Source organism: Ursus arctos, unplaced genomic scaffold (assembly GCF_023065955.2).
Source record: "Ursus arctos isolate Adak ecotype North America unplaced genomic scaffold, UrsArc2.0 scaffold_2, whole genome shotgun sequence".
Taxonomy (NCBI): Eukaryota; Metazoa; Chordata; class Mammalia; order Carnivora; family Ursidae; genus Ursus; species Ursus arctos.
The window spans coordinates 8,954,366-8,972,231 of record NW_026622874.1 but is presented as its reverse complement, the minus strand read 5'-3'; the positions used below and the strand labels follow the sequence as shown (position 1 = coordinate 8,972,231).

Sequence of the window (17,866 nt, the reverse complement as noted above, 5' to 3'; positions counted from 1 at the left end):
TGCTCCATTTTACTACCAACATGTGTTTAAGGGCGTAACCTTCCTCCCTCTCCTGGACCCAAGATGAAGCATAACGACAGGAAGTCCTAGCTTTATTTACATTGTAGCCTTGGTTCTTAGGACCTAGTAGATGCTTAATACAAGCTTATTAAGCAAAGCATAAGTTTCTTCTCCCTTGTCTCTCGACATAGACATTCAGACTCCTTTCCTACATACATGTGACAGATCCGCTTAAAAAATGGAAATAATCCCTGTGTGCGCCCTGCGAACTGTAAAGTATTGGACAAACGCCTTTGATCTAAGCCGAAAGGCCGATTCACGATTAAGAGTTGGACACATGGAAATGCCATCACTGTTTATTTCATTCTAGTTTTACATATTTTCTGTTGAAGAGCTATATGCCCTTCTTATGCCTCACAGCGTTCTCACAGGAGAAGGGTGCAGCGCGGGTCTCCCTCCTAACTTCCCGGATGCCGCAGACCCTCTGGTGTCCTTGCATTGCCCAGAAGGGAAGCAGACGGAGGGACGCGGGCACAGCAGCCGCAAACACCTTTGCCCGGAGGACCCGCTAGGCGCAGTCCCGTGACAAGTTATGCCAAGTCCCCACGGGTTCCCCCCCTCTTGCGTCGGTCCCTCTCCCGCTTGAGGTTGGCCACAGCCACCTGCGTCCCCTGACGGACGTCCCCCCCCCCCGAGCCCCCACTCCGCAGGGTCCCGGACGCCTGCCTCCCCCGGGCGGAGCGACGCCGACGGCCCCCGGTTCCTCGCAGCCCGCCCGGCCGCCTCCCCCGCACCCTCTCCCCCGGTGTACTGTCACTCGGCGCGACCTCGGGGCCTGCACGTGACCCAGAAACTTCGGAAGCCCCGGGGCGGCGGGCGGCGGGCGGGAGGAGGCGGCGGCGGCCGAGCTCCCCCGCGCGGCGGGCTCTGCGGCCGGGAGGCGCTCGCCCCGCGCCGCGCTCGCTGCCTGGCCGTGCGGGAGCGCCGCCGGGAGCAGCGGCGAGCCGGGGAGCCCGCGGCAGCGCGCGTTCGGCAGGCGGCGAGCGGGCCCGGCGGGCGGCGGCGCCCGGGGACGCCGGGGGCCCGCTCGCGCGCGCGGCCGCAGCCCCGCCGCTGCCGCTGCCGCCCGCTTACCCCGAGCCTGACGCCGCGGCCGTTCCCCGCTTCGCCCGCTCCTTCATCTGAATGGGAAGTTGGGGAACATGGACGGGGTCGTGCTGGCGTGGATCGCTCTCTTCTGGCTAACAGGTAGAGGCCGATAACTTTACGCATATTCCCTTGGGGCCGCTGTTCCCACCCCACCCCACCCCCATTTCCCCCTGGCTGGGCTGAAAGCTGCTTAGCAGGTCGGCGGTAAGTGGGGGAAGGGGCCGTGTGTGTGTGTGTGTGTGTGTGTGTGTGTGTGTGTGTGCTAGAATGATGGAGGAGGCGGGGGAGAACCCCACTACAAGTGAGACGGATGGAGATGAAGGTGTTTGACTCCTCAGGAGCTTGTTCTGTCGTTTGGGCATTTCCTCTTCCACACAACGGTTCTTCTCGGTCTTACCCTGAGTTGGTGATGCTGTGGGCCCTGGGAAGAGCTTGGTTAGAAAAAAAAAAAAAAAAAAAAGAAAGCTCAGAGGAGACATTAATTAAGAAAACTGGTTTTCTGGAGGTGAGGGGTGGAGGAGTGTCTCCCTAATTCCTTCGCTAGAGAAGCCAGGAGACCCAGCGGCGTTATCTCTGTGGCTCCGGGGGGTGCATTGGGGCGGGATGAGGAGGGAGATGGGGATGGAGGCTCGATTGGTTGTGGAGTTTAGGGCCCTGCTCTCTCGCGCTTGGTACCATTTGAGGAGTGGTCCCATAGCGGAGAAGAACCTTCCTCCCGAAATAAACAAGCTCCCCTCCTCCAATAAAGAGAAATTGCAGAGATAGCAGAGATCAGAAGGTAGAGCTTCTCCCCAGCATTAAAGTCACTTCCGCTAGCTGGATACTCCGTGTTTCCCCCTCCCTTTGGGTGAACTTTCTCCCCACCCGCCTGAGGTCTGGAAAGGCTCACACGAGGGTCCTGCGAGCTTGAGGGGCCAGTGGCCAGGCAGGGTGGCTAGCCCTGAGAGATTCACAAAGTAGCCCAGCTTGGGTGCTGGTGAGGATGGGTAAGAAGGAAGGTTCGGGTAGTTGGGAAGGGGCTGAGACAAAGATTCCAAGCAAGGTGGAGACAGAGTGATGGAGGAAAGGAACAAGGGATCAGAAAGGTTTCAGGGACAGGGTGAGAGCAGTGCAGGGCAGGAGAGAAAACAGAAAATGGCACCCCCCAAAATGAAGTTCTGTCCCCTCTGGGGGCATCAATCAGAAGATTTGGAAAAATCAAGTCAGTAAGAAGTTTAAAATATCTGAGGCAGTCCTTGAAAGAGAGTAAAATGTATTTAAGAAGAAAAGCAAAAACTATATTTCCCTTAGCTTCAGAATAAGATTATCGATTGCCTCAGTTGTCCCCCCCCCCCCATTCCAAATGAAGGACACCTAACACTGGCTGTGCTCCATGCTGGCTTTAGCTTTAGGGAATGGGGGTGGGCAGGGCTCGTCTACAGAGTTAGCCTCTTCTCTTGGCTGCTCTGAGTTCATCCGTCCCACATTATTCAAATATGAATCATCTCTAATTTCAGGGTTTGGCTGATCCACGGCTCCCCACTCCCCTGGCCTCCCAGTGCCTTCCACTTCCACCCTCACTGATTCTGAATGTCCTTGCTTTGCCTCTACTTCTGTGTTATCATGCTAGAAGGGAACTTAGGCCTGAAGCCCGTATCACCACCTCCCTGAGGTCAACTAGGCATCCCGGGGCGGGAGGGCTGTACGTCAGAGATGCTCTTCCAGACACCCCAGGGTGTGCCCAAGAAAAGCACTTGAGGGATTTGCAGGGAGTGGGAGCAGGAGGGGAACCTATAGCCCTGCTAGATGGCCAACAGCTGTTGATGAGATGAAGTCACATCACTGGAAGGGGCCGCAGGCCATCTGGGCCAGCCCTCTCAGTTTATAGAAATGGAGACCCAGAGAGATAATAGGCACAGAGCAAATGTGTCATGGAGCAGGGACTCGAACCCAGTTCTCCGAACCCCAGGCCAGTCCCATGCGCACTCTTCGAAGCTGCCTCTCTGGGTTTTTTGGTTGTTTCGTGTGTATTTTGAGGGGAGTTGCTGCTTTGTCCGTGCCTTCTCTTGCCTGGTGGCAGGCAACAGGTTAGTTCCGAGGGCCATCTCAGCTGTCAGATGGCTGGGCTTCGCGCTCTGCACGTGAGGCTGGCTCTCAAGATCCCACCGAGCGCTGCAGGCATCCCCTGAGCCCAGCGTCTGCTTCCCCCCTCAGCCCGTCAGCCTGTCAGTAGTGCTGCCGGACAAGCTGCCTCCCTCTCAGCCTCAGCAAAGTAGAGGAGCTAACAATGGCGGCTGGGGGGTGGGGGAGAGGAGCAGTCAAGGATGAGAGGGATTCAGACTCATCGTTCCCAGCAAAACCATGAGAGGAAAGGTAAGAAATTTCAGTCCAGCCCAATCAATGAATTCTCTCTTGAGGGGGTGGTACAAAGGGAGGGAGAAAGAGGACAGATTAAAAATGAGTCAGAGAGTGGGGGGGGGGGAGGACGACACATTCATTCTCCCTCTCCCTCCCTTTCTCCTCCCCCACTTTCTCTCTGTCTCCTCCCTCCCCCCTCCCCTGTTTGTCTCTTTTAATGCAGGCTGAGCAATTTCTAATCAACACTTTAGTTTTTTCCCTCAGTCTCAGGCAGCTCCTTCCTTGTCTTTCGTTGCTGAAATTCTGCTGTATGCTTAGCCTCATGATTTCTTATTGTCATCGCGACGCTGCTTCCTGTAATAAATTGTTGTTGTTTTGAGCAAACGCAGTGCTTCTCAGCTGCTATTCTAGCAACAGGTGCCATCCAGCCGTAGGACCTGAAGGAGGGTTCACTCGGTCTTTGTTCCTGAACGCGGATGGCGTTTCCTCCTTTCCTGGCAGCACAGGCTGTGAGAAAGGCTGGCGCCGTGTCCACCCCGTGAACACACACTCGCGGGTGGGGAGCAGGCGATGCATTTTCCTGGAGACTCTTGGGTCTTTCTGTGCTGAAGATGCCTTGCTTTCTTAGCACGTCCTTTGGTACACCTTTTGGTTTTATTCATTCCTTTATTCATCCAGTCTACAGGCACATATTCAATTCCTGTGCTTCCTAAGTGTTAAGATAGGTGCTGAGGCTAGAGAGAGAGAGAAGACACCGTCTTCCCCCTCCAAGAGTTGTCAGTCTAGTCAGTGGCTCCAGTGATTTTGATTCAGAAGCAGAAGGTCTTCCGATGAGACACGGCCCTGCCTTCCAGCGCTCGCAGCCTGGTGGCAGGACACGGGGATGGAGTAGCCGTGGCCAAGCAGTCACGGAGACCTGCACCAAGTGCTGGGAGCTGCTTCACGCTGGCTCCTAACTCAGCCTCCAGGAGGAAGAAGGTATCCAGGGGTGGTTGTTACCTGGTCTGGTTTGCATTCAGGTAGATGCCTGGTGACCATGTGCCCGAGACGTTTGGATGCGGAGAGTTAAAGCTTTAATATTTGCCCCGGAGAAGGAAGAACCGCTTATAGAGATGGCTGACACCTCAACTTCCATTGTCTCCTTGCCTGTCCTCCATACCTTTCAATTTCTCTTGCCTCTCTGTTCTTTCCCCTGCAGAAGACACCTTGCTCTTACCAGAGCATCTTCTTTTAACACTTCATCACAGCTCTCCCCACTCCCCTCCTTCTCTCAGCCAGATGCTTCTCTCTGGACCAGAAGAGGGGGCTTGTTTCAGTATCACTCTTTAGAGTTTAGACTCACATGATTCTGCTGGTTGGCTAGTTTCTACAGACTTGGAATTACTAATAGGGGCAGTCTTAGTGCAATACTACACCAGTAGTCTTAGAGCAAGTACTTAGTGCTCAGTACATGTTCGTAGTGTTCGTACCAGGACTGGATTGGTGGAAGGAAACCTGACCTGGGAGTTAAGGATTGGATTCTAGTCCTACCTGCTCCATAGATTGACTATATATCCATGGGATCTGGGTCTCATAATCTGTTGAATGAGATGACTTGTAAAGTCACTCTCAGTTCTAAGACTCTATGGTTTTGAGTCTTTTCTCCATTTAATTTTGAAGAGTTGGAAGCCACAACTAAAGAGTGACAGGTCCAGTCTTCTTTTTATAATTCACCCAGTGAAAAGCCTGTTTCTTCAGCCTTTCCCTGATCATTAATGATTGGAGTGAAAGACACCAGCTGGGGAGGGAGAGCTCTTGTTAGGATTTTTGGAGAAAAAGATGGAATAGCATTCAGGGCTTGGCGGATAGGAGATGGTTCACTCTGAACGCTTAAATTGTGGTTATATTGGGGACTGGTAAAGGAAGGCAAGCACTTTGGACCAGGTGGGATGAATCCCATTATAGCCAACATGGCCCCCGGATGTCTCTTCTAGTCTCAACTTTTTGTTCCAGGACCCACTCACCTTTTCACTCCTTCCAGCATTTTAGCTTTTATGCCTCCTTTTTCCCCAATCAAGAATATAAAGAAAGGTATGATGTGGTTGTTGTTCTTGCTTATTTATACGCTGTAACGCTTTTCCATATGTCAAAGGACTTTCATATACATTATGGCTTTTGATCAGTTTAAGCAAGAATGGCTGATATTACGTACTTCTACATAAGAAGACAAAGGCTCAGATAAACTAAATAACTTGTCCAAGGCCATGGTATCTTATTGATTAAAAGAATAAGAAATAGTGTCACTGACTTAATAGGACTTGGTTGTGTCAAGTACCAGAATCTAAGGGAAACATTCTTTTCTGCTTACGGTGGGTCAAAGTAGAACTCTTGATTTAGGTGAACATACATGGTGTCTATTATAGGGCACTGGGTGGTGAGGTTCAGAATTCATAGAACTCAGGGAAATATTGCAGGGAAAAGTGAGAAAGGATGGCATTTAGGTTTTCCAATTAAATTCTAAGATCTAAAGGAAAGGCATCCATGAGAAGTGAGGCACAGGAGAGCAGAAGATGTGACCCAGTGACAGCAGAGACTGCTGGCATCTCAGAGCCCATCTGGGACTAGGGGCTGGTGCTCTGCACCCAGGAGCCACACAGGATGTCGCTGTGGCATATGTCTGCTTAACATTTTGGTCTTCGAGATAGCTTCTGGCTCTCTGAAAATGAAAGAAGGCATTTTGGATGACTAGTGTTCTTTATGGGCCAAGAAACAAAGAAGAACTCAGAAGAGCATGCTGCTTCCCCTCTTCTCCTGCAGTGTCTGCAGTCCTGCAGGAAGAGATGCCTGCATTAGGAGGAGAACCCTCGCGTTCCGCTGGGATCCTGCATCATCACTCCTCCCATGCCCTTGGCTCACCGGGAGGCAGACTCAGAGGCAGTGCAGGGAGAGGGATTAGGTTCAAACTGACCTGGGTTTGAATCCTAGCTTCATAGTTTACCTTATTTTCTTTGTTTTTTTTTTTTTTTAAAGCTCATTGAATTTCTTTTTTTTTTTTTTTTTTAAGATTTATTTATTTATTTATTTGACAGAGATAGAGACAGTCAGCGAGAGAGGGAACACAAGCAGGGGGAGTGGGAGAGGAAGAAGCAGGCTCATAGCGGAGGAGCCTGATGTGGGGCTCGATCCCATAACGCCGGGATCACGCCCTGAGCCGAAGGCAGACGCTTAACCGCTGTGCCACCCAGGCGCCCCTACCTTATTTTCTTTGGCTTTAAAAATGGGAAATTAATTTACCTTACAGGTTTGTTGTGATCATTAAAGTGGAATTGTGTAAAACTCCTAGCACAATGTTTGGTACACAGTAGGCCCTCAATCCTAATTATGAACCCCAGATCGGTATATTGGTCAGCATTTTGAGATAGCAACGAGCAACTTCCAAATCCCAATAGCTCACAAGAGCAAACGTTTAGTTTTTGCTCATATTACATGGGAGCTGAAGTCAGCTGCGAGTCAGCTGTGAATTGGCTAGAATTGGTAGACTTGGCTCAGTTCCAAATGCTTTCTTATTCTGAGACCCAGGACAAAGGATCGGCCACTGTCTGGGCATGCTTTTGTTGTGGCGGAGGGCTCAAGAGGGTAGGGGGAGGGCCTAGAGTGACCAGAGCCAAGCATGCACATGCTTTTAAGCTTCTGCTTGGACATGTCTTATGGCATGGCATGCGGAAAAGCCCAGGGTTTTTGGAGTGGTAAGTGCACTCTGCCTACAGGGAACAAGGCAAGAGTCTGGAGGGAAAACTAATTGGGAGCAAATAATATGATGTATCGACTGGGTTAAATCATTCAGCAAATGTGTCAAGTACCTGCTATGCAGCAGAGTCTTTAAAAGGCTGCAGGGGAGAGTTTGCTGTGAATGACGTAGACAGAGAGCTAGATAGGAAATTCTCAGGCAAATGCGACGTCATTCTCCCAGGTGCTGTGACTGCGGTAAGAGCAAGAAGAAACTTCTAGAGGAAGTGATAGCTGAGCAAGTTTGGAGGGATACGTAGGAATTACTAGGGGGAAAAGTGGGATGGAAGAAGGGGGATTTACAGAGGAAATAGCATGTGCAAAAGCTGAGAATCAGGGAGGACGTGATTTCTGAAAATTACAAATATTTTAGTATGGTTGGGGAATTAGCACCGCAGGAGGAATGAAAGAGAGTGGTCCTCTCTGAAAGGGGGCCAGTTGTCCCTTGTGCTGCTGACATGGCTAGAAGGAGTCTTTAAAAGGGTCGGAGCAAAGGAGTGCCATGAACAGATGTGCATTTTGGAAATATCATTTGGACCACAGTACAGAGAAGGAGTTAGATGTGGGCAAACTTGCAGCAGAGACCACCCGGGAATCTCCTGTGGAAAGAGAGACAAGGCATACCGAGAGCCCGAAGTCACAGGGTGCAGTGGGGATGGGAGAGGTGGACGGAGTGACTAGAGATGGAATAGTGATGGCCCGGTTGGATGTGCAGGTTAAAGGGGCAGGAGTGTCAAAGATCTCTTCGGGTTTGTGGCTTGGGATCACTGGGGATGGCATTCGTGGGCATGAACTAATACAGGAGAGAAACATGTAAGGGAGGGAGATAAAGGCTTAATATTTTGCATTTTTACCAAAGCACAGTCTAAGTCGCTGTAACAAAGAGACTCTAAAATATAGTAACTTACACAAAATAATTTCTTTCTCCTGTAACAATCCAGAACTCCTGGAGGTGAGTCTACCATTCCCAACATGCGGCTGCCAAGACTGCTCCCGTGACAGCCCTTCTCAGCCAGTTGGAGCAAGGAAAGCAGAGGGTCAGGGCACGCAGCTTGGGACGCATCTTTAGGAAGGTGGCCCAGAAGTTGTACCTGTCACTTCCCCTCACGTACCTTCATTCTGAATATATGGTCACAACTAGCTATAGAGAAGCTCGGAAATGTAGTATTTGGTTGGGTTGGCTAGATGGATTAAAACCTGAGAAGTTCCTTTACTAATAGAAGGGGACAGTTAGTGTCTCCTCCTATAGGGTGACAAGTTGGAGGTGTCTGTGTAACATCCACATGGAGAATGAGGTTATGTATTTGGGTCTGGAGCTCAGGTGAGAGATCTAAACCGGAAGCATAGATATCCAGGTGGTAAAGGTGGAGCAGAACTTCTTATAGGAGTTTGCTCTGTCCAAAGAGCTGGTCCATTCCAGAAAGCTGACCCACCTAATGAACCAGGACAGTTTCCAAAGTACTTCTGCCTTGCAGGAGAGGGACTAACCTCTTTTAGTGCAGCTTTGGTCCCATTGGAACAGCAGGTAGGCCAGCTAGACATTACTCATGAGCTCATTTCAGTTCTCTGGAAGACAAGGCAAATCAGACAGAAAAGAGATATGCTTCTGCCTTTTATCTGCACAGTGGTGGCTGAGAATGGGAAAGCATGGCTCAGTTGGACACACAGGACATATGCTTAATGAATGGCAAACTCAGTATGCATGAGTACCGGAGTTATGGGCAGCAAATAATAACTAGGCCATGAGCAAAGCCTACTTGGGCAAGGGCAGCACTGGTGTTTACCATAGCCCCATGGAAGAGGGGAGCTATTGCTGTCTTTGGGGACTATTGGGGGGAAAACTTACAAGAATGCTGTCATATTTTTTTCTAAATCTCCAAATGGTACATCCGGTCACCCTAACTGTAAAATGGGTCGAGCAATCAGGTGTCATGATAGCAAATAGGAGAAGCTGATCCTGGCCAATTTAGGCAGGAAAGGAATTTGCTGGAAGGCAGTTGATTAACTTATAGAACCAATGGGAAAGCTGGATAATCAGGCTTAGATAGTAGGCAAATACCAAGGGGAATGTCTGTTATTCTTTGTGAAGTCTTTTTATTTTATTTTTTAGCCCAGGTATATCAGGAAGATGAATAGTTTCTATTTTTTTAGGGGGGGAAAGAAAGATCCAATCTGCACTTTTTTTTACCTTTAAACCTTGAGCCTGCAGGGCGACATTTCTCCAGATACTTGGCTCCCATCCCGACAATGCTACTGGAGGACGGACAGGCTTTATTTCCTCATCTGGACTATGGACCAAACCCAGAGGACATGTGTGGCTATTTCATATCCATCTCCTACACTTAGAAAACCTGCCCATCCGTTGTCCCTAAGCAGTGTCTTAAGAAACTGGGACAATATGTTAAAAGTGAGAAGACAAAAGATAAATGTCTTAAAGAAGACCTAATTTGAAGGCAGGAGAAGGAAGATTGTATCGTCATACTGAAAGAAGAGAAACCTTAGGAGTCTGAAGGCCAAGATATGCTGGGAAACATGCAATTCTGAGGTCAAAATCCCACTTCTGGGACTTCAAGACTTAAAAGATGGATGAGCAGTATACAAAATTTTTAAAGATGCCTATCTTTACAATGATGATTTTCCATAACCTTCCGCAGTCATCTGTTTCTATAAAATGGGGCTATGTGGGGTGCCAGGGTGGCTCAGTCAGTTAAGTGTCTGCCTTCGGCTCAGGTCATGATCTCAGGGTCCTGGGATCGAGTCCCACGTCGGGCTCCCTCCTCAGCGGGGAGTCTGCTTCTCCTTTTGCCATTGCCCCTCCCCCTTGCTTGTGTGTGCTCTCTCTCTCTAATAAATAAATAATCTCTTAAATAAGATAAAATAAAATAAAATAAGATAGGGCCGTACTTCCTCTCAAAAGATGCTGGCAGGCAGGAATAGCTTACCAATTAACTAGTGGGGAAAAGGAACTTGCTTTGGGAAAAAATGAGATTGCTAAAATAAGAACAGCTTTGCTTTAGATACTGGTTTTGTTATTCTTGCAAGAACACAGTCCGTTGTGTATAGAATCCTTTTCTTTACATGAGGATTGGGTCAGGACCTTATTTTGCCACATGAAGGGAGACACTGTCTGCACTTGGAGGTGATCTTCCCTAGCCTAGTGACTAGCTGGGTTGGGGGCTGCTCTCTGAGCTGTCATTCATCACTCCACTTTTAGGCAGCTTTTCTAGGTATTCGTCAGTTACCGGGGGTAACCTGCTAAGAAAGGTCATTCAGACTCACTCCTTCATTTATTCATTTATTCTTTCATTCTTTGATTCTTTCCACATTATGTGAGCTTCACCCATTTTCTGTGGCTTGGCTCTATCCTGGGGATCAGAGTCAACCAAATCCTGGTCCCTGCCCTCAGGGGCCTTGGAGTTAGAAATAAAGTTTATATTGAATTTCTCAAGATCCGGGACTGGTCTTTCCAATCGATTTTCCCAGAACTTAACATAGTGTTTTAAAATATGTTTTCGATTGAATTTGAATTCAGTAGTCAAGGGCAGTTTCTCTGTGCATCAACGGCACAGCAAACACTCCAGGAATGGTCTGGGGGTCTGAGAATGAGGGTTCCCTCTGCAAATGCACAAGAGCACGTAATCTCCAGCCGTCACTTCTGACCGTCAGTATGGTGTCCTCCAGGAATGGTCTGGGGGTCTGAGAATGAGGGTTCCCTCTGCAAATGCACAAGAGCACGTAATCTCCAGCCGTCACTTCTGACCGTCAGTATGGTGTCTGGTGCAGCTTGCAGTCAGAAATCCTCATTTGACAGGTGCCTTCTATACAGGACGATCCCTTGCCTTGCTTCACTCCTTTTTCTGTCTTTCGCTCTCTTCCCTAACCGTTCTTCTCCAGTGTTCCGCACGACTTGCCTTCGTTTGTAGGATGAAACACAGGTTTCTTTCCTCACCCTTGTAAATCTCTTTGTAAGAGCACTGACACAGAAGTCCCTTACAGTGTCACCAGGGCCTGGGCTCAGAGTGCCAGCCTTGCAGGACCCACACCCAGTGCCTCTCTCTCTGGCTGCCAGGTCTTCCTTCAGTTACATGCTCCGTGCTTCCCTGGGGGAAAGGAAGAGCAGATTGATAGTTAAAGAATGAAAACTATTTTCGTATATCTGGAGTGTGCTTGGGGCCAGATCACAGGGATGACCATATATGCCATGTCTAGGCATTCAGGTCTCGTCCTGGAAGGAATGGGGAATCAACGGAGGCCTTAAAGCACGGGATGGACATGATTAGGTTTTTGTTTTGTTTTGTTTTGTTTTAAAGATTTTATTTATTTATTTGACAGAGATAGAGACAGCCAGCGAGAGAGGGAACACAAGCAGGGGGAGTGGGAGAGGAAGAAGCAGGCTCCCAGCGGAGGAGCCTGATGTGGGGCTCGATCCCATAACGCCGGGATCACGCCCTGAGCCGAAGGCAGACGCTTAACCGCTGTGCCACCCAGGCGCCCCTGTTTTGTTTTTTTTAAACAACTCTAGATGAAAAGTGTGGAGAGTATGTTGGGCCAGAAGTACAGAGGCCACTTAGGAGGCTATAATAAAACCGAGAAGGAATGAAGGCCTATGTAAAGTGATGGTTAAGAGCTTTGCAGCCAGTCAGCCTGGGTTCATAGCTGACTGTCACTTGCTAACCCTGAGATCATAGGGAAGATACATACATTCCCTGGGATTCGAGTTCTTAATCTGTGAAATGAGTATGATAGTAATACCGACTTTATAGAATTTTTTGAAAAAATTCATGACGATACTACATGAATAATGCTTAACGCAATTTCTGACACATAGTGAGCATTTCCTAATTAATACCTAGTAGAAGGAATAGAAACCTAATTTAAGGAGGTGGCAGTGGAAATAAAGAAGGGTCAAATTTGAGAGATGTTGAGATTTAGTGACCAACCAAATGTATTCGGGGACAGAGAGGAAATCATCAAAGCACCAATTTCTATCTGAGGTGATAGGATGGGGGTATACTGGCAAAGGAGCTGGGGGAGAGGAAGGATTGCTTTATAAGCAAGGAGTGGGAAAAGAGATCATGAATGGGGTTAGACGTTGAAATTGAAGTATCCGTTAAAACATGCAGATGAGGCTTCAGAGAGTTAAGGGTCTGAGACACAATGATAGTTGGAACCGTGGGAATGGATAAGATTCCTTAGATCAATACACAGATGAACACCACAAAGAGGCTGAACGTTTTTGTTTACCTGGCATACAAAAATATTCTTACTAGCCTCTATAGACTGCAGCATAAGAAGTACTAGGTTTTGGCGTCTGACAAGTGGTGAAATCGGAAAAACTCTGTAGGAGGTAGGACCAAAGCTCAGGACACTAACCTTACCCCAGGGCAGATCTCTTGGAAGTGGGAACCAGAGGTTGGGTGTTCCAGGCCAGATCTCAGCGTGCGTGCGGGCTTGTCCATCTTAGTTTTCACCCCAATTATGTACCATCTCTGAGGGGCCTGATCTGGAGGTAGGAATGGAGGTCCCATGAAGAGGTATTTTTGAAGTTAGCCACATCAGTTTCAGATGTGGTTCAGTCGTGTGTAAGGGATATAGGAAACAATACCAAATCCTCTGGCGAAGGGGCTGGTATCATGGCCCAAGCAAACAGGCTGGAGCTCAGAGGAAGCCCTCAGTTCCACTTGGGCAAATGGTTTGAAAATCAGGAGGAAAGAGTCCACGATAAACATAGGTTAAGCGAAAGAGATGCTGCTTAGGGGTGTAAGGAATCAAAGCCCTCACCTGGAATTCAGGGTTAGGGCCAGAAGAGCAATTCTAGATCCCACCCCCCAATGGGAATGGGGGTCCTAAGAGTCATGGCCAGGGCAGGCACAAGAACTGGGTGGCATTCATCCTACAGTTTGAAGTTTAGAGAGCTAAAGCAGAGACTGGCATTTTCAGCTTTCTCTCTAACTCTAGACCTTCCTTAAAGGTCAAATGAACTGGCCTTTCCTTGAAATTTCTGGTCCTGTCCTCTCCAGTTGTCCAGATTTATCCCTAGCTTAGAGTCCCAGGATTCCCATTACACCTGCACACGTACGCGCGTGGTTGCCCTTCGTTTTCTGATTTCCAGGAGGTGCGTGTGTGTCTGCGCCGTGATGTGCCTGCCCAGGCACCATCACTGTTGAACTCCTAATTATACCTGTTCTGGCATTCCTGTTCAGCTTTGCCCATTCTGCACTATACACACTCAGCATCTCCCAGCACCTTCATAGCTTCACAGAAGTCAACAGACTCTTCTTGACAGCAGCAGCAATCGCTACATTTGCTGAGTGTTTACTATATACCATATCATCCTAAGTGCTTCGTTTAAAATTTCATTTGACCCTCAGTCAGTTCCATCAGGTAGTTACGATTATTATGTACCAGGGAGGACATATTTACCAGTGAGGAAACTGAAATTCATGAGTTGGGAAATTTGCCTGAGCTCCTGCAGCTAGGAAGTGGTAGAGCTTGGATTCTAATTTAGGACTCTCTCCAAAATCCATACCTTTAACTCTCATGTTATAAAAAGGCAGATGTTTCTGACACTGTATTCCTTAATTCTTTGGGACATGGATTTATCTTGTATGTCATGGAATAAGCTGAGAACCAACTAACCTCTGTGAATAACTAGGAGAGTCCAAAGGCGCCTGGGTGGCTCAGTCAGTCAAGTGTCCAACTCTTGATTTCGGCTCAGGTCATTAGCTCAGGGTTGTGAGATCCAGCCCCACATCGGGTTCCATGCTGGGTGTGGAGCCTGCTTGAGGTTCTCTCTCTCCCTCTCCCTTTGCTGCTCCCCCCCCCCTTAAAAAATATTAAGGGAGTCCAGTGACTTGCTCAAGTGACTCATCTCATTAACAGAGAACAGACGTGAGAAGGAGGTTATTCTTAGTAATCACCTAATGAACAAAACCCCACACTTAACTCTCTGTTAAAAAAAAAAAAAAAACCCAACGAAACAAAACGAACAGAAAACCCTACAACACTTTTATTTAGCACTTGCCTCCTTTGCTGATTTTATTTATCCTACAAAGTCCAGGAGATGTGATTTCCCACGTGTAGCTTGAATAGGTAGCAGAGAAGAAAGGTGGTGTGGTCCAGGACAAAGCGTTGTACTGGGAGCAATGCCTGTGATTGGTTATCCAGCCCCAACCATTGCTAATTAAAGTCCCTTCACCTCTGTCCCACTTTTGTTACCTGGCAAATTGGAGCGTGAATAAGGATTTGGAGAAGAATTGCAAAGTTAAGAATTAAGGCAATAGAATTTAAGGAGAAACTGTAAAGAAATTTCTTTTCCCAATCCAGCTCTGTGAGCTAAGGAGTAGTGGAATGAGCTGCATCAATAGTTGGGGGTGGGGGGGTGGAAACTATGGAGCCTAGAAGTTGAGATTCTTCCGTGAGCTTCCAGAGAGGAATTATTTACCCCTCGTTGGGGCTGATCTACACATTCTGGCTGTAATCAAACCTATTGGTGGTGAACATCCATGGAGATTCAGGAGCCTCAGTGTGGGAGGTGAGAGAAAAGGCAGGAAGCGGGAGGGAGGATTAGTGTTTGAGATCTACCAGTACTGGTCCTGGTCACAGTGCTCACCTCTAGAGTCTTCTCCCTGCCGGTTGTTTGTTAACAACCCTGTGAGTAAGGATTATGAGGCTCATTTTGTAAGGGAGGGCTGCTTAAGAGGCTTCGGTAAGGCCTCATTGCTAGTGGATGGCCAGATGGGATTCAAAGCCCCTATCTATTTGATCCCAATGCTATTTTACCATACCATGCTATCGATGACACATTTAACTGGTTTTCTCTACAAAATCCTAGAAATTCCCATAGTAAGAGCCATTCATTTGTGCATGCATTCCTTCATTTATTTCGTAGTACTTGGTAGGTTCAAAACACTAAGATTTGGTAAATCTCAAATATTCGTACTTCCTCATTCCACAGAATGCAGAAACTGTTTTCTCCCCAGAAGAATTAGAACCTAGTTTTTCATAATGGAGAGACACTGTCTGGAAATCAGAAGACATGAGCACAAATGTGGTATTTTGTCCTTGTCGAGGGGGCTTCCATAGGAGACATTCATAAATAAATGTGTGTTTGCACCATGAGAGTGAGTGTGCTTGCAGGATGTCATTTTGAACACTGGCAGTCATAAAGGATGGAAGGCGCCCCGTGGAAACTAGTCTTTCCTTGTGTGTCTCAAGTCCACTGTAATTCTAAGGTGAAACTTTCTGTCTCAAGCTTGCTGAAGCTGACTCGGCAGCCTCCTGGATTTAATTCAGAACCTTTTTATCATGCCTTTCTATTCATATTCCTTTTTTCTGCCTCTCATCATCATTCTGTTTCTGCTTCTAATGTCAGATTAAGCTAGAAACTCTTGACTCTCCCATTCAACTGAGAAAGTTAAGTTCTCTTTGCTTGGAATTTCTAGATCTCGACTTAATAGAGACCTTTCGCCTCTCAAACAGCCCCCTGGTCTGCCATTCACTGAAATTTCCCTCTTTCTTGGCCGCAGGTTGGATCTTTTCATCACTTCAACTTCTCATCTACTTTCAGGCTTTTTTTTTTTTTCTCACTTTTTTTTTTTTATTACCCTTCAAAGCTTTTGAACTTAGTCTAGTGCTTTTGATCTGAAAATCTCCATTTCTCTTAAAGCTTTCGTTTTCCCTTCATCTCTGTCCCCTTTGCTTGGTTATCAGCTGGAAGGGAAGTCACTTTCTCCTGAAGTCATACTTTCCAGCTCCACGGTCTTTATTTATCAAATATTTGTTAAGTACTTATGGGCTTCACAAGCTGGGACAGCAAGATAAGTCACGTTTCTTACAAGTTTGTTAGGGGTGACAAGCATGAAAATAAATATTTGCAAAGTAATTATAAGAAATGTCTAGAAGATGCTGGGGTTCTGATGGCACAAAGGAGGAAGAGACTAACGAATTGAGGGTCAGAGAAGGCCTATAGAAAGCCTTTAACCTGAGCTTTGAAAGGTGGAAAAGAGTTTCCCGAGGAAAGAAGCATTCCAGAAACTAGGAGTACCATGTGCAAAGATCTAGAGGTGTGAGATAGCAAGTCCCACTTGGGGAACCTGTTACTTGCTTGGTTAACCTTGGTGCTCAAATAGAAATGCCACCAGAAGTGAAGCTGAGGAGGTAAGAGGGATTAGGTGATGGAGCACCTTCCTCGCCTTTCCAGGAACTTTGGGTTCTATCCTGAAGGCTATGGAGGTTTAGGGAAGGGTTTTGAGAAGGAGAGCCATAGCAGTTAGATCTAGAAAGATCATCTGAATTATATAGCAAGGAGAATGAATGGCATATGGGCAACTGTAAGTGGGGAGACCAGACAAGAGATTATTGTAATATAAGCAAGAAATGAAGAGGCACCAACAAAAGCAACGGTAATGAGGTCAAAGAGAAGGGAAGAAAGATTAACGATGTTAAGAGATCAAGTAGAAGGGTGCCTGAGTGGCTCAGTCAGTTAAGTGTTTGATTTTGGCTCAGGCCATGATCTCAGGGGATTGAGCCCCAGGTCGGGCTCCCTGTTCAGCGGGGAGTCTGCTTCTCCCTCTCCCTCTGCCCCTTCCCCTGCTTGTGCTCATGCTCTCTCTTTCTCTCTCTCAAATAAATAAAAACTTTAAAAAAAAGAGATGGAGAGAGATCAAGTGGATATGGCTTAGTGACTGGATATTGGGAGTGAAGGCAGGTTTCTGGACAACACAACCAGGTGGATATTGATGCCATTAACTGTGACGGAGAAAGAGGGAAGGGACAGGTTAGGGAGGTGAAGTGGAAAGATGTGACTGTGTGGTGTGAGGTGGGATCCAGAATGTGGATACCATTTGCATATATTCATTCTGTTTTGCAGCCATGGCAGATGGCCTTCAAGTCACAGTGCTTGACAAGAAGAAGGTGGCCATGCTCTTTCAGCCCACTGTGCTTCGCTGCCACTTCTCCACATCCTCCCATCAGCCTGCAGTCGTGCAATGGAAGTTCAAGTCCTACTGCCAGGATCGCATGGGGGAATCCTTGGGCATGTCCTCTCCCCGGGCCCAGTCTCTCAGCAAAAGAAATCTGGAATGGGACCCCTACTTGGATTGTTTAGACAGCAGGAGGACTGTTCGAGTGGTAGCTTCAAAACAGGGCTCGACTGTCACCCTGGGAGAGTTCTACAGGGGCAGAGAGATCACGATTGTGCATGGTAATGATACCGCTGCTTTGAATCCAGGAATAGGAGGGAGATTAGTTCCGCTGCCCCAAACACAAGGGGATGTCAGCCTCTCCGCCTTGCAACCCCTCAAGATTTTGATTTTATGGGAAATGGAAGCATCCAGAAGCCTAGCACGGGACAGTGCCCCCATGGGACAGTGAGGGGAGAAAGGGTGAAGGGTATAATATCTAGAACAGACACTGAGATGAGCTTTGGAAATGGTCTTTCTCAAACCTGACCTCTAGTCTGAGGAGCTTGTTATCAGAACTGAATTGAAATAGGTTCTAGTCGAAGAATGTTCTCAAATATGCCTTAACATCAGCCTCTATGGCCCTTTCCCAAACTCAGAAAGCAGACTTCCCTAAGAAGTTCCTCTGCTGGGAGAAAGGATGTAAGCACACA

The 17,866-nt window shown here is 47.7% G+C and overlaps 1 protein-coding gene across 6 annotated transcripts in view; it reads left to right on the top strand.

The window, feature by feature from the left end:
• Positions 1–1,088: 1,088 nt before the first annotated feature.
• The window catches only part of ILDR2 (immunoglobulin like domain containing receptor 2), a 62,087-nt gene continuing 45,309 nt past the window's right edge, over positions 1,089–17,866 (top strand). For 4 of the 6 annotated variants that reach the window (XM_057315342.1, XM_057315341.1, XM_048225279.2 and 1 more), the window contains exons 1-2: positions 1,090–1,248; positions 17,123–17,455. In XM_057315342.1, coding sequence (XP_057171325.1) covers positions 1,203–1,248; positions 17,123–17,455 — 379 coding nt within the window. In that variant the 5' untranslated portion in view covers positions 1,090–1,202. Of the gene's footprint in view, positions 1,249–17,122; positions 17,456–17,866 lie in introns of all 6 variants that reach the window. The other 2 variants (XM_057315344.1, XM_057315343.1) reach the window with 2 other exon arrangements.